This window comes from Neodiprion virginianus, chromosome 2, assembly GCF_021901495.1.
Source record: "Neodiprion virginianus isolate iyNeoVirg1 chromosome 2, iyNeoVirg1.1, whole genome shotgun sequence".
Classification (NCBI taxonomy): Eukaryota; Metazoa; Arthropoda; class Insecta; order Hymenoptera; family Diprionidae; genus Neodiprion; species Neodiprion virginianus.
Genome location: NC_060878.1, coordinates 40888826 through 40904371, shown reverse-complemented (window position 1 = coordinate 40904371; position 15546 = coordinate 40888826). Strand labels below are relative to the sequence as shown.

Below are 15546 nucleotides of genomic sequence, written 5' to 3'. Positions count from 1 at the left end.
ACCTGCAGTATATATAGCATACGCAATGGGTCTGGATGGTTATATAAATATATGATATATCGCGGAACGTAAACCTGAAATATGACGGATGTTTCAATTGGACGATTCGAATTAACGAACTTGACGAACGACAATAACGACACATTTCTTCTCCTCGACCTTTTTTTTTTTCTTTCACATACAATATTGCAACGCACGGAAATTGTTTCGAATAATTTCTGCCACGTATTTACTTACCTGCCCATTTTCGACGATGGCGAGATATCGTCTCAATCATTATTGCATATTTTTACAGCATATAAGAAGCAACTACGACAACAATTCCGATACACGGATCGTTATCTTTTTTCTCTCTTCCCCGTTTTTCAGACACCCGCTGTTCCCGCTCCTGGCATTAATATTTGAAAAATGTGAACTCGCGACGTGCACGCCGCGAGAACCTGGCGTTGCTGGTGGCGACGTTTGTTCCTCGGAGAGTTTCAACGAGGACATTGCCGTATTCTCCAAACAGGTGAGTGAGTTGCCTGGTATTTCACTCTCCGTATGATATCTATCTCTCACTCTCTCCGCCTCTCCTCTCACTTCATACCTACATATATCCCAGTGTATTAATAATACACGACATAGCTACGTGTAAGTTAATTTCGTTATGGAATCACACAAAAATGCCGTACCGCTTCTCGCTATTCAGCTCGGCCGCAGCTGTTCGACGAGATTGATAAACAATATATCGATATGATAATTTTGAGAATATTAACGATGATACCTAATTTCCAATTCTCAGCATATTAACGGATTATTTATTCGTAATATTCCCTGCACAACATCGACATTTCCATTTCATGCAGGAGTACACGACGGAACTCTACGGCATGTGTCTACCTATGTAGATATGCATATGTATATGTATACATGGTATATAGACTGGCACGCCTAGTCCGTCCGTAACTAATGGCGGAGAATCTGGTTACACTCGAATCGGTTCGCGTGCGTCTCGGATCTCCGTCCGGGACTTTGCCGGCTGATCCCGAACCTCCGCTGACAGCGTTCGAGAATTCTCTTTCGTTTTCCAAACCTCTACCTGCTCTCCTCTCCATAATGCTGCTCGGCAGTATCCTCAAAATTGATGCTTGCAGTTGCAATGCAGGGCAGAAGCCGAAAGTCAATTTTTACGTCCCTTCAACCCCACCTTTTTCTGTCCGCAACCTTCGGTTGCGTACTTTGCAACGATTTATTTATTTTCATACATGTTACACGTGGTACGTAGACGTGCTCTGTTGGTTGGATAGAGACTTGGTTTGAAATTTATTTGAGCATATTAACTGCAGTTTGGGTATAAGATATTTACAATTAGTATCGCGATGTGTAAGTTGGGTCAAGTCATTGTACCCGTGTGTGAAATTTTAAGTCCATTTCGGTCAGTTTCGATGATTCCGTGTCCATGATGTTGGTGTTGGTAATGGCGGCGGGGTTTAAGTTACGCATTTGAAGAATTTCAAAAGCGCCTAATTCCGAATTATTTCGTGGTGAACCTTAAAACTTGAAAAAGATATCGAACTTTTACGAAATAACAAAGTTTCGAATGGTCGGAAACCTGAGGGCTATGATAGAGCAAAGTTAGAAAAAGTAAAGCTCCGGTAGAGCAAAATCCCGAAAAATAAAGTTTCGATGGAGTAAAATTCCTAAAATTAAAATGTCCTCACACAGCGTAGTTCAATCAACGACTGGGTGTAAAAAGTCTGAAAGACCGAACGTCACAATGACCAGGATTCCGATCGTAAAAATATCAAGATCCAAAACAAAGAAATATCAAACTGGTGAAATTCCACCAAACCAGAAATTTTTAGCGTCGGATTTCGGACAATTCGAAACTTCGATGTTTCGTCAAAGTTTGATTTCTTCACTTCAAGTTTTGCCACAAAGCATTCAAAATTTGGCCGCTTTCGAAACTTTTCAAATTCGGAATTTCAACCCCGCCTAACGCTGCCAATGGTATCTAAAGTAAGAGTACACGAAGTCGACTTTGCGCGCGACCCGGTAATAACCGAGTCTCTTGATTCTCGAATATTTGATGCCTGTAAATGGTAAAGAAAAAAAAAAAAAAAAATTAGAAGAATTTGATTCCTTTTTTTCTCCCTCTCCGAGTATCTCGCTTGTACGTATACATGCAGGCAATTACACAGTTTCTTCTAGACCAGACGTCCGTATCTTTCATACTATATCCTTCGGGTCGTTGGTTGGTCGAGTGGGGTGCAGCCGAGTAGAAGATGTTTCTTCGGTGCCGAGCGACGGTTCCGAAGTAGGTATTCCCCAAGGGCACGCAGGAAACCTGAGCCGAACGATTTGGGGTTTAAAAACACATGGATTCTGGCTCTCGGGACCCGCAGCTCGGCTTGGCTGTGTTATGTACGTACCTACGGCTAGTCGGTAGTCTCTCACTAGTCCTACTGCATACCTTGGTTCTATAATTCTCTCCTTCTTCGTTCCGTCTTGAAATCCTCAGACGCTATGGAATGTTTTCGATTTTTCACCACCGGCCTTTCACGGAGCCTATAGAATCTCTCCGCGCAACGAGCCCTTCGAGATAATGAGAGAAAGAGAGAGGAGATTAACGAGAATCATAGTTTGGAACGAAAGTCGAAAGTGGAAAGAAAGAAGGAAAAGAAAAAAACTCGAGTTTTTCTACTTTTCCATTTTCTCCACCCGCATCAAAATTTCTCCACGTAGTCGGTTTTAAATGAAATTGCTCGTTTCAATTCATTAGGAATTATCAGCGGTGTTTAATTGTCGCCAAGGTATTTCCCCGTCCTCGTTGCCTGCAACGATCAATTCTCCGCTAGCCTGCAGTAGGTATATAAAAAGTACTTGTTATTAGCACGCGTGCTGCTTATCTCAAACGAACGTTAAACGAATCATGCACCGCAATGCGAATGTACAGATATCTAATTGTTTACGAAAATAATTGCCAGCCTGGTGCGCTCGCGGCGATTTGTTTCTACGATCGATTTTTTACAGGCATATTGGTGCACCATAAGTATATGTAGGTATAATATGGGACCACGAATACCTAGGTAAATATTTACTAGGTTTTCAAAATTGTCATTTATTCTTTACCTACACAGCCAAACTGTACACGTATGGCTGTGAAAATTAAAACTATTTCGATGCAAATTGGAAATAAGTTTTATAAATTCGTTGTAAAAATTATTACCACGATTTGTACGGTTATAACCAGTTTGTAAAGATCTTGGCGTTATATATCATCGTAACTGTATTAACATACATTTCTCATATATATTCTTATTTTTCATATTTATTTCGCTTTGACTGACAACGAGCGGACGGATAAATGACGATCATTGTTTAAAACTTTGTAAAATCCACGATTTCGCGACAGTCGCCATTATTGTTCGTTGTACAGACGAGGAAACGATCGTTGAGGGGTATTTCAAGTCACAGGAACCGACACTAGAACGCGTCGTCGTTATCGATTTGCAATTACTACAGTAAACATGCAATTGTCTGCTGAGGGTCGGGGAAGGAAACGGAATAAGGGCCGCGGGGTGGGGGGTGGGAGGTGATATGCCCGTCCTTAGAATATCATTACTACACCGCATATCTCGTATCGTACACCTCGCGTACCTCGAAATTTATACCGCGCGGCGTGTAATGCTTTGCATGAAATACGCGTACGTACACCCTGTACGTAGAAAAAAAAAAAATAATCAGAAATAAAAGGGAGAGTCGTGGTGACGAAGGCCACCTGAGAGGTTGGGATCACGATCATCGTCGTCGACGCTTAATATCGGAGATAAACGACGCTTTTGGCCTGCTGCTCGCTACACTCGACAAGCACTAAACGTGAATCCCTCGGGTTCTAACTTTTATCACATCTAGGCAGCCGCGTATGCGGTGTCAGCCGGATTGGTTGGTTGGTTGGTTGGTTGGTTGGCAGCGGTTCGAGTTCTCTCGTGCAACGGATGGATATATCGATCGACTAGCGTTTATTTTTACAGCTTGCGCGGGCTTCTAAAGTCACGGAATAGGCGGGCATAGACCGTATATAGTCCGGCATTATACGTATACCTATACCTAACTCTTCTTCCTTACAATCCTTCCTTCCTTCCTTCCTTACAATTCTTCCCTGTACAATCCCCGGGAATAACTACACGTGCGGTTGGTTACACGGAGTAGTCTGTGTCTTGTACGTTATACAGACCTGTAACGATACTTTTCTCTCCATACGCTGGAATGAAACGTACGTACGTGTGTGTGTGTGTGTGTGCGTACGTACCTACTTTCGTAGAGTGAATTCGTTCATCCAGAGGTTCAGCTAGACAGCCGCGAGCGAGTAACGCGGTAGCCGAATATCGAGAGCAGTACCCGCGCTAGCTTGAGATAACGATAAGAGCTGAACCCTGTATATTCACGGAACGAAACACCTCCACGGAATGCGATCCATAATCACGTGGTACGGATAACGAGAGATTTCGTTTTTACGTAGGTATACCTGCGCCTGCATCATCCAACGAGTAAAATTTTTATTGCTAGTTGCGAGGGTTTGATTTAAGTACGCGCAGTTCTGGGCAGAAATTGAAGGTTGGTCTTTTTTTTAGCGGGAAGCAGATATATATTTATATGTATCATAGGACTAGAAAGAAAAGAGGTTTCGTTTATTTTTTTTTTTTTTTGTTAGTCTTTAATTATCTTGTGCGTAATTTATTTGTTTATGTGTAAATAATTTACCACTAGGATGAAATATATTTTTGCATCGATTAATTAACACTGAATAATAATACACGTGTCGCGTAAAATGAAATACAAGGTTTTTCACGCGTCAAGCGAATGATTAATGATGAAAATTGTGTTCGACTACGGAACATTTATATATTCACTTGCAGCGAATAGTCTTCGCTATAAATCATTTGCCTGAATCGAACACGTACGGAATACAAGTAGAATATAAGTTATAGGCGTAGGTCAGGTACGCTTTTTATCATATCGCTGACCGTCGCTCTCTTATACACATACGCGTATCCGTATGACGATATATTTCATTATTGTTGAATTTATATACCAACACTGCATTCGCCGCGTCGACTTCAAATGTACACTCAACACACTAAATACGTACATGTACATATACGTGAGATAGGGACTGACAAGGCCCGAATTTGACGCGGACGCGTCGGGGATGAGCAGGTGACGACGGAACAGACGCGATACGACGCGACGCGACTCGAGGGGCCCGATGATCCTTGTTCGGGATTCGTCGGAAGCCCGGTTCGATCGGTCAACGCGATTCAGAAAGGCGGGTTAATAGCGCGAGGCTCCCTCGCTGTTCGAGACCCACCCTCTCCTCCCCGCCCCTATCTACCGGCCCGCAACTTTGGGCCCGACGCAGTGGAGGCACACGCTGACGATGAGTTGGGCCTTATGCGGCTTATTACGCGCTATTACGGCCGGGTGCAGTCGCTTGTGGACCGTCGTGTACACGATTCGTGCATCGGATCCGATCCGGGGCCCCCCCCCTTACCATCGACCTCTCTTTTCTCTTTCTCTCTCGTACGAGTATCGGCCGTCCGGTCCCTCCTCGTGTGTTCGTGGGGTGGATATCCACGTGTGTTCGCGCATCTGCATACAACACAGCTAGAGGAGATGCAAAAAAAAAAGAAAAACGAGAGACAACGCTGGGGTGGGGGTACGTCGTGAGGCACGCATGCGCGACGGGGGATCGAGGGTCGGAGGGGGGCAGAACGGTCCTGCTGTTGCTGCTGCTGCTGCTGCTGCCGCCGCTGCTCATTTTGTGCCATTGTAAATTGATCTATTCAATGGGCCAGCCATTATCCCCATCGTGCCTCGACTATCTCTCCCTCTCCCTCTCTCTCTCTCTCCTCTCTTTCTCTCTTTCTCTCTCTTCCTCTCTCTCGGCCCGACCCGCTGCTGTGCAGTGCCGGTGCAGGACGACGGGTACAAAGTACCCCGCTGGGCCCGTCGGGTTGTTGGCTGACGCAGCCAGCCAAGGCTGCACGGTTCGCCTGCCGTAGCATCGCTGATCGGGGCCCACTGGGTCGGTGGTGCGCTCGGCATTGTTGCGCGTCTTTTTGCTTTCCATTCGTTGCAAGTTTCTTTATTTTTTTTTTATTCGCTCCTATTTCTTTTTTTACCCGTTCCATTTTTTTTTTTTTTTTTTTTTAACTTACACTTCTCTTTCAACGCGCGGGGGCCCTTCTTGCAGTTTCGGTTATAACGGCGCGATTGATTTGCCTGCGAAAAGGCAGCGCCCTTCCTGTTATACAGCTTCCGAAGTAGTCGAAGCTCAGGTTATCCAGTCCTCTTTGAAACGTCTGACGTGCTTTGCAGGTGGAAACGGAAAATTCGTCGTGCAGCGTGCTGCATCGAAGTAATATTTGATAGTTTGAATGATAAGTTTATTTTGGTACAAATATACATATATGAAAATTTATCATCGTATAATCATGGAATTGAAACGTCTTGAAAACAAAGCTTCTGTTCGAAACTATGAATAGCGCAAAGTTTGTTGTTAAATTTTTGAAAATGGCATCATTTTATTTATTGTAGTACAGATATTTCTTTGGGAAGGGGGGGAGAGGGGAACGTTTTTTCCTCCATTTCGAAAGAATAATATCACAATTATACCGCGTGAAGGAGTCTTTTTTTAATGACGCATTTTTATCTCGCGACCAGCAGCTGCAAGAAACGAAAATATATTTGCGGCCAAACGATTCATCTCGATTACAAATTTCAAACAATTCCTTCTCTCTGACCTGGTCTTGCAATATATACAGATATACGTTCGAGGCCCAAGATATTCTCGCTGTTTTAAATTCCGCCGCGTTCCTCCTGCACCGAGTTTTCAGGTCACCGTCAACGTCGTCGTCGTTGGCGTGTCGTTTAGGAACCGTAATTCTCTTCTACCTACTCACCGCTTGCGTTCTACAGCCTTACCCTCTAACCCAGGTGCACAGTTTATGCAGACCGCTCTGTTATATTTTACATATACCTATCGATACAGAATACCTATACACATTCAAGAATCGCAAGTATCGAAATCGCGCGAAAATTTTATGCCAATAGGTCGTTGAAAATATTTGTGAAAACTGGACACGAAAATAGGGATTATTCGGGCCATTGGTGTAAAGGTGAATTTTTTTTTATTGGTACAGAAATCTTAAGCATCGGAAATTATGAAAAAAAATTGAATGACGTGTTTCTATTATCGTAATAGATTGAAGTTAATTTAACGGCAATTTTGAAGCAAATTTCTATCTATCCGAGGAAAAAGTCTTCCGTTGCTACCTGTAAATATCAGGTGTGTGAGGTGTCCGTATATGTCGTAGTTTGAAAAAATTTCATGAATACTTTTCACGTATCAGATGGATTAACCGTGTCGTCGTCATTGCATCGCGGTTCCGCGTTATAATTTGCAAAATTTGTGTGGTCGCTGCGTACGATCAGCATGCCGTAGAGACCAGGACGATGTTCGACGAAAATAAACGCACCACCTTCTTCTTAAGCCTGTATTTCTCCTCGACACGCGTCTAACAATATACATATGCAAGAATCACACCTATAAAATCTCTTAGCTCGGGGTGAAAATATGAAGCGATAATATTTAGAGAATGACTTCATTCCACGTTGCGTCTGCATGCAGAGTAGAACGTTTCGCGGCTGCCGAGGTCCTCGATCTTTCTCCTCCTCTTGTTCTTCTTGTTCCTCTTCTTCATCTCCGCAGGATGTTGGCCCTCCTCCTATCCTACACGCATACACATACAGATACAGCAACTCGAATCGCAACGTTTGCGTGCGATGCGGAGACTCGCAGCTGGCTTCTGCCTCTCGTTCTTACTTCCACACGGATTCCCCCGTTTTCCAATCTCCTCGAAAATAACGCGCGCGGCAAACACGCGCCAATATCGCGAATGTTCCACGTTCTCCGATCGGCGAATCAACGCCGCGTCTTGCACGACGCCCCGGGGCCAATTTTCGAACCAGTTTTTGGAACCACCGCGCTGCTGCTTTTGCTTCTGCTGCGTTTAAACGAAAACGATACCGCCTCCGGCTCCTGCGGTTCCTCCGTATGCGCATATGCAGCATTTAAATGCACCATACGACGCGAATGATTTCTCCACCGAACTTATATTTCTTAAAATTCTTTTATTTCCTCGATGCAAATTCTCTTATTAGGGTACCGCACAACCGCCTAGGGAGCAAATCGGTTCCATTTTTTTTTTCAATATTCCTTCTTTTTTCTGTTTTTCATCTTCTTTCAATATTTCAAAACGAAATTTCATCTGCGATTTATCATACGGTCATCATTCTATTCCAATTATATGTATGTTATATATACATCGTTTTATTACTGTCGGAATTCTGCGGTGCTTGAAAAGAATTGAACGTTTTTTGTTTCTCATCAAGTGTTTAAATTCATACAACACGATTGGACACCATTTTGAATTCATACGTTACATGTTTACACGTTACGGATGTATAAAGAAAACACACTTAGATGTATGAAAAAACTTGTTAGATGACATTGCCGCATGATAGTTCTATGTGTCTTAATTCAACCGATTAGTTTATTCAGTCTGTGAAGTTGTGACAGATATATTACGCATACAATTTGTTTGTTTTTTTCCATACAGTATAGAGATGTCAGTAATCAAGTCGTCGATATAGCACATTTGGTATACCTTTATATGATGTGTGTACCTGATATTATTAGCATACCTTGATATAAACCAATTGGATAAAATAAACATCGCACCGTTTCTGTAATTATACATTACCGTTAATGTGAAGTAAGGAATGTAAAATAAATAGATCATTTTCACTTTGACAATGTAATAATATCATACAAATTGCGTCTATTAATTAGAAACAGTTGTAGGAAGAGTTTTACAGTCCGTGTAATCTAGATTCTAAGCCCGTAACCCGCGAATTCCATAAATATCACGCCTTATTTACATGAGATAGGAGTAGGAATTCTTTTTTCCCTCGATCCCCGGTTTCTTCGTATAAGTATACATGCATTCACAGAGCCATCAGCTCCTTCGCGTATCGTTGAAATTACATCACGGCTAAACGATTTCGCTGTTTTATAAACTGTGCGGTAAATCAGGGGGAGACTCGAGTTTGTGTCCGACAGCGGATTAGAATTTTAATTATTCACACGGCGTTAATCCGGTATTGGAGAGATAAAGCGAACCGTAGATACAAGCTTTTTAATTTTCTTACCCCGAGTAAGAGTTGGTTTGCAATATAAAACGTGATTTCTGCCCCCCCCCCCCCCCCAATGAATCCTGTTTTTTTCCGTGTTTTCTGTCATTTCTCGAGTGCCAAACACGGATCCGCGTTTCCAATACAGTGTCTTATTTAACACACTACTCGCGTCGATTTCTAAATATCCTTGAATCACTCGACGAAATTCGAAGAAAAATATTTGCAGCCGAAGAAGGGAACAGCTGATTATACATATTATATTTTACATGGCCATGAGAGAAATTTCCAACTGTGTGTATGCGTTATATTATTATATATGCCTGTAGTGTAGGTACACGTGTATATTATACGTATATAGGTACGAGAATTTTGCTGCAAGTGTGCGCCGTGTCTGTATTAGGTGCTGTAAACCGATTTGACTGCACGCGCTTAAACTGCTGTATAAACGTAAAATTCTGGTGACTTGCTCGAATCTCACCTATATATATATATATATATATGGGTTTATGTGTTGCGTATTATACCGGGTAGTATAAACGAGTAACTGTCGACATTCGACCCGTCGAGAGTTTCTTCGGTTATGGGAGGAGGGGATGCTGCCCATACCTGAGGTCACTTCCATTTTACAGCCAGTAACGGTGATATTCATAAGAAAAATACACGACTGTGTATTCTTGTAAGACGTTGATATTTATGACACGTATATAACATGGGTGAAAATAATTATAATTTAGCTCCTGGAAATTTTATTTATATGATATTTATTCTAATAAATATTTGACGAGTAAAGTGTGGGAATATATATATATATATATTTTTATTTTTTTATTTTTTTATATAATTATGGTGTCACAGTCGGAGTTAATTTTTAGTTTTTTTTTTTTCTTACCGAGCGTCGAGGAACATTTTCTTTGTAAATTTTGATGGGATTGTATAACGTGATCCTCTTTTCAAAGGTCAAACACGATATTATCTGATATTTGTATAATTGGTATATAGTTGGAAGAATAATCGCGGAACGGAAGGTATTTAACATAGCGTTTAATGGTCGTTTCAAACGTCATTACACCAATGATGTGAAGGCAGGCGCGTTACAATGATGAAAAATAGAATAAAGAAAATGGTAATATTGAATTTTATTTATACGTATATGCGTGTGTAATGTGTATATAACGCGAAGTGGTTCGTTATCTTTACGTTGATTTGCGCGGTGGTTATCTTTAATTACGGGAGTAAAACGCATGAAAGTGGTGGGTCTGCGTTAATTTCACATTTGCAAGATTGTCAGGGAGATAGGTTATAGTTATAATAAGCTGGTCCGATCGAGTCGCGCTTTGAAGAGTGACGCAACACTCGCGAGTAAATCCTCGCGTTGAGTAATAATTGTTACTTGGTCTTTCCATCCTATCTTAATGGGCCCGCGTTATGAGCCTTTCAGGTAACTCATCCTCCCCTCGTCGTCCTCATCTCACATTCTGCACACACACACGCGCGCGCGTGTACATTATTTATACGCATACACCGTACAACGCACTCGCGCCATTTACCTTTTTTCTCTCGGAGTTCTGCCCGCGCAAAGATACGGTGAAATAGTTGTAAATATTATACCTAACTGCAGAGTAAATTAAACGAATATTGAATCGCGTCGTTTACACGTCCGTCATGACCATAATAGCAACGGGTAAGATTGTACATCTTACAAAATGTTGCAAGGCCCCCCCTCCCCCCCCCCCCCCTTTCAGGCCCCTCAATCTCCCGATCTTGACGCGATCGAAAAATTCTTAACCTAATCGTAACGAATGGCATTCCAATTGCAAAATCGTTTCGCATCGTAATTCTTCTTTATTCCCTCTTTATATTTATTAACGTGTACGTTTATCTCTGCACTATGCGGACTGAAACGTGATTTATTGCGTAGGCTGACGTTCGAGTATCGGATCGCCGATTCAATCGTTTCGAAGAATAATCAATTTTTCTCTACTTCGCTTTACGCGTTGACACAAACACGTATATTACACTAGATTTTCGGGTGTAAAAACCGTAACTGGTTGCTATTTCGACACGTGCAGGGTCACGCGTGCATGTGGGGGTACGTAGTTGTATCTAAACTAATTCAATATTTATACGATTCGTAATTACCATCTTGTCTATCTTCGTCTACGTATACCTACAAACGTGTAACATGTTTATTAATGCTTGTACATTCGTCGCGTCGCGCCATGAGAACAGGTTAATTATACAAAATTGAGACGTTTTCGTCCTCGTCCTCATCCGCATCTTCCTCCTCCTTTTTTTCTTTTTCCTCAAATTTTTCGCCGTCGTCGTAGTTTTCGGCAACAGAGTCTCATTGTCACGAGGTTTTATTTTCTCGTTGTCACCTGATAATCGAGCGAAGAAAAGCGACGTATACGTTTCTACCGCCGCCGCTTCTGCCGCTGCTGCTGCTCCAAGTATACACACGCACACACACAAACACGTATGAATATCCACATCTTGACGCGTTCGTGTCGAGATACATACATATGCTAAGACCGCGAGCAGGAATTGTCGACGTTATCACGATTATGATAATGCCGGTCGGTCGGTCGGTCGGTCGGATGTTTGTTTGTCTCTGTAACGCCCTGGTAACCGACGTCCTCCTCCTCGTCTTCACGTCTCTTGGCATACGTCGGCACACATTCCAACACCGGCGCACAGCTGACGATGACGATGACGATGAGGAGAGGCGGAGAGGAGGACGGCATGCAGCCGGCACAAGCCTTAATAAATGAGACAACTCCCCCTCTCCACCTTTCCCCTCCACCCTCTTGTTTGTCCTCTTGGACAGGTCGCACGGGTGAAATGAGACGGCGAATTATTCGGCAAATCGCTGAGAACGAGAGCGAACAAGAAAGAAAGAAAGAACGAACGAACGAACGAACATGTAACACGTGATTACTGCAAGCATATGTGGTAGAAACGAATGTGAGAAAATTCGGATGTCAGATTAGATGCGGTGTCAAGAATTTGAGAAATGGTTTTATTGTTGGGACGTTCGAAGTTGATATATATTCTTGTTTTTCATACGAGTCGGTAATGTTTTGAGCTGTATATTTATATTTGGGTAAATTGTCGGAAAAACTTTGGAGAAATTTTACATTTATAGTACCTAGATAATTTTAAAGAATATATATATATAACATTGTACCGTAATTATACAAATCTATTTTCATACAATCTTGAGACTGATCGTAAAAATTTTTTTTAAAAAAAACAAAAAACAGTCAATCGGTGAGTAAAATTTGAAACAGTTATTCTTTTCAGTCCTTGGTGACAATTCTGTTCTTCGAGTATTCTTTTTCTTCTCAGATCTAAGATATTTTGAAACTGCAGTCTGTCAGGCAAAGAACCTCGAGAAGTTTGGTTATAATTTTTTTTTTTCACACGTATTTTCGCGGTTCCCACGACTTGTCGGCGATAATCTCATCACCCCGATTATGTACGCGTAATCACGCATCATGCTTGACGGTATTACGCATGCACGAGAAATTAATCAAACTCATTGTTTTCTCTTCTCGTTTGTTACAGATCAGACAAGAAAAACCTTACTACATAGCAGATCCGGAGGTCGACTCGTTGGTGAGTATTAGTTTATACGTCGCTACGCGTTGTTGGTCGTAAGGTGTTGGTAGCTTTATGTACCTTCTCCTCTAGTCGCCGGCGTATTTACATATACGAATACTGTTTGAACAATGTCATGCCTCCCTCGTTTCCTACCACAAAAGCATCCCACCAGCGGCCGCTATCTAATCTCTAAATTTCATCTGGCCCTGTACGTAGCGCCAGTGGCTATCGCCAGATCCTCCTTACTTCGTCTGTCCCAAAAACGCGGTGAAAACCGGTGCCGGAAACACGTGAGGATTTTTCATTCGTCAGAAAATTCATTTGGAATTTTTGTTTACTCGCGTTTTCGCATATGATACGCAAAGTAGAAGAAAAAGGAGTCGAAATTCTTTCAGCTAAAAATTTTAATATCATCATTATGTACGAATTAAAGGAGAGAAAATTGTTCGCACGTATTGTAATGTAGGTGTTGAGTTGTTTTTTTTTTTTTTTTTTTGCCCTTTGTTTTATCCAGCGTTTCCTCAGCTCGTCGAATATTATTGTATATTAATTAGGATTGATATGTAATCGAGACACTCTCTCGCGGCTACACGCACTTCTTTTTCCCCCCCCCTTCTCTTATTTCTCTTCACGCCGTTTTTCCTTGCATGAAATAACCGGCGTGTGTATAATATAAATGTATATATACACAAGCTGCACAGGCTGCCATTATTAAACGAACGGCAGCAACGGTTGTTGTAACAACTGTTTCCACGGTGTTATACTCGTCGTCTATTCGTGACTATTCGCAAATATAACGTACATATAATGTAAAAAATTTGCCGATATTGAATACAGCCGTTTTCTTTATCTCACGCTCTTTTTATCTTTCGAATTTTTCCCTCGTTTGTACATGTATAGAGAGCGATAAAACCGAAGAACGAAAGATGAAATGAAATGAAGAAGAAAAAAAAAAAAAAAATGACACGAAAGAGATTGAGAAGCGAAAAAGCTTTCTCGACTTTTCTTTACATATGTCGCGTCGTCTACTTCATATTATACGATTACACACTGTACATGGTGGTCGGTTCTGCAGCACGCATCCATAAGCTCTTTACCTTATACCTTATACCTTATACACTCGCATTATGCGGTCTGCATTTTATAAATATCGGAGTAGGTACACACAGGCGTATTAACGAATGCAGGTATAAGGAAGACTCGCGTGCGCGTTGCAGAAAAACGTTATACGTTTATACGTCGAGCCGCGGAATTGGAAAGGATTTTCTGACGACTCCGCACGCGGAGTAACGACGTGTAATATCTTACATCTCGTCCGACACTCGGCTTGCTGCCGACCGATCAGCCGTAATGTTTTTTTTTGCCAATAATTCTTCCTTTTCCTTTTCTTCAAATACTAAATTTATACATCGTTTCTTTTAATTTCTTAATCTCCTTACTCGTTCTTCGAACACTTCGATACGTCCGCAGTTGTAATAACAATTCTTTGTATATGCATATACCTATCAATACTGTAAGAATACGAAAAGACAAGGAAGTAAAACGCGTTATTAAATCCCCTGTATATTAGAAATTTGCACGATACGTGTAGGTATATATATATTGGACACGTGCAGAAATTCTGATTAATATCACCGGAGAACGATCTGTACGATCGAGCGATAGCGCAGAGTTATGTTTGAATCAATAAAACGCGTTTCTTTCGTCGTCGCAATTTTTTTTTCCACAATCCAGGTGTACGTACAGGTACGTAAACTCATTGAATCCCGTTGGATATCGAAATCCGCGAACGACGAATGTGCAGGCAATTTCATAACGTGACGTACAAGTTGCTTTTTTCACGTCGGGCGTTCGTTTAATCTCACAATTTTTCTAAACCGTGTATTCCTCGTCATTGTTTTTCCTTATACCTTATACTACCGAACGGTTATCCTACCACCGATCTATATGCATAATAAATTTCAAATTTTTATAATGCGAATAATGAGGAACGAAGAACTAAAGCTAAAGCGTATAGTTTGCAGTTCCGTGAAAAATAAAAAATAATTAACAAAGAAAGAACGTTTCTCTTTCATTATTTCAATATTAATCGTTAGCCCAGTTTGCTTTTCAATCTGTGAAAATGAATTTAAAAAAAATCGCGGGACCAGTTCGAGGGTTAAAATCGGTTTCGAGTCACGCAGCTTCCCTTTTCCACCAATCATCGATCCGACCTTGCCTCGTTCTTCTTCCGGTTCACGGAGAAGTTACGCGGCTACGCCGACGTTGGCGCACCCCTGCAGCATCCTGCAGATTCCATCGAATTGTTCGCTCGCGTCGAAGCGTCACGTTTGTTATTTATATTCGTTACACATACGGACGAACGTGGGGCTTTTGGCTGCAGGGAATAATTCCGAATAATTACACGTGTGCACGATGCGAGGAGTGCATGCGGACGAACGCGTTGCATACATACATTCGTACATAAACGCACGCTCAAGTAGTATAATAGTCGTCCGCCCGGGTTCCTCCGGCCCCTAAACCAGCCGATGGGGCCCCTCGTCACCGTAAATCGCAGACAATGTTGGGTACCCGTCGCCCCTTGACCTTGACTGCAGGGAACGACTAAACATTCACCACGTCGCGTCACGGAAGCGGGGATGCACGCATGTGCAGCTCTACCCTTAGAAACGATACGTATAATTTCGGCTTGCAGGAAAC

At 42.0% G+C, this 15546-nt stretch overlaps 1 protein-coding gene across 5 annotated transcripts in view; it reads left to right on the top strand.

The window, feature by feature from the left end:
• LOC124297419 (homeobox protein homothorax) overlaps positions 1–15546 on the top strand; it is a 284954-nt gene that overhangs the window by 16492 nt on the left and 252916 nt on the right. For all 5 annotated transcript variants that reach the window (XM_046748425.1, XM_046748424.1, XM_046748423.1 and 2 more), the window contains 2 exons: positions 370–511; positions 12811–12861. In XM_046748425.1, coding sequence (XP_046604381.1) covers positions 370–511; positions 12811–12861 — 193 coding nt within the window. The remainder of the gene's footprint in view (positions 1–369; positions 512–12810; positions 12862–15546) is intronic.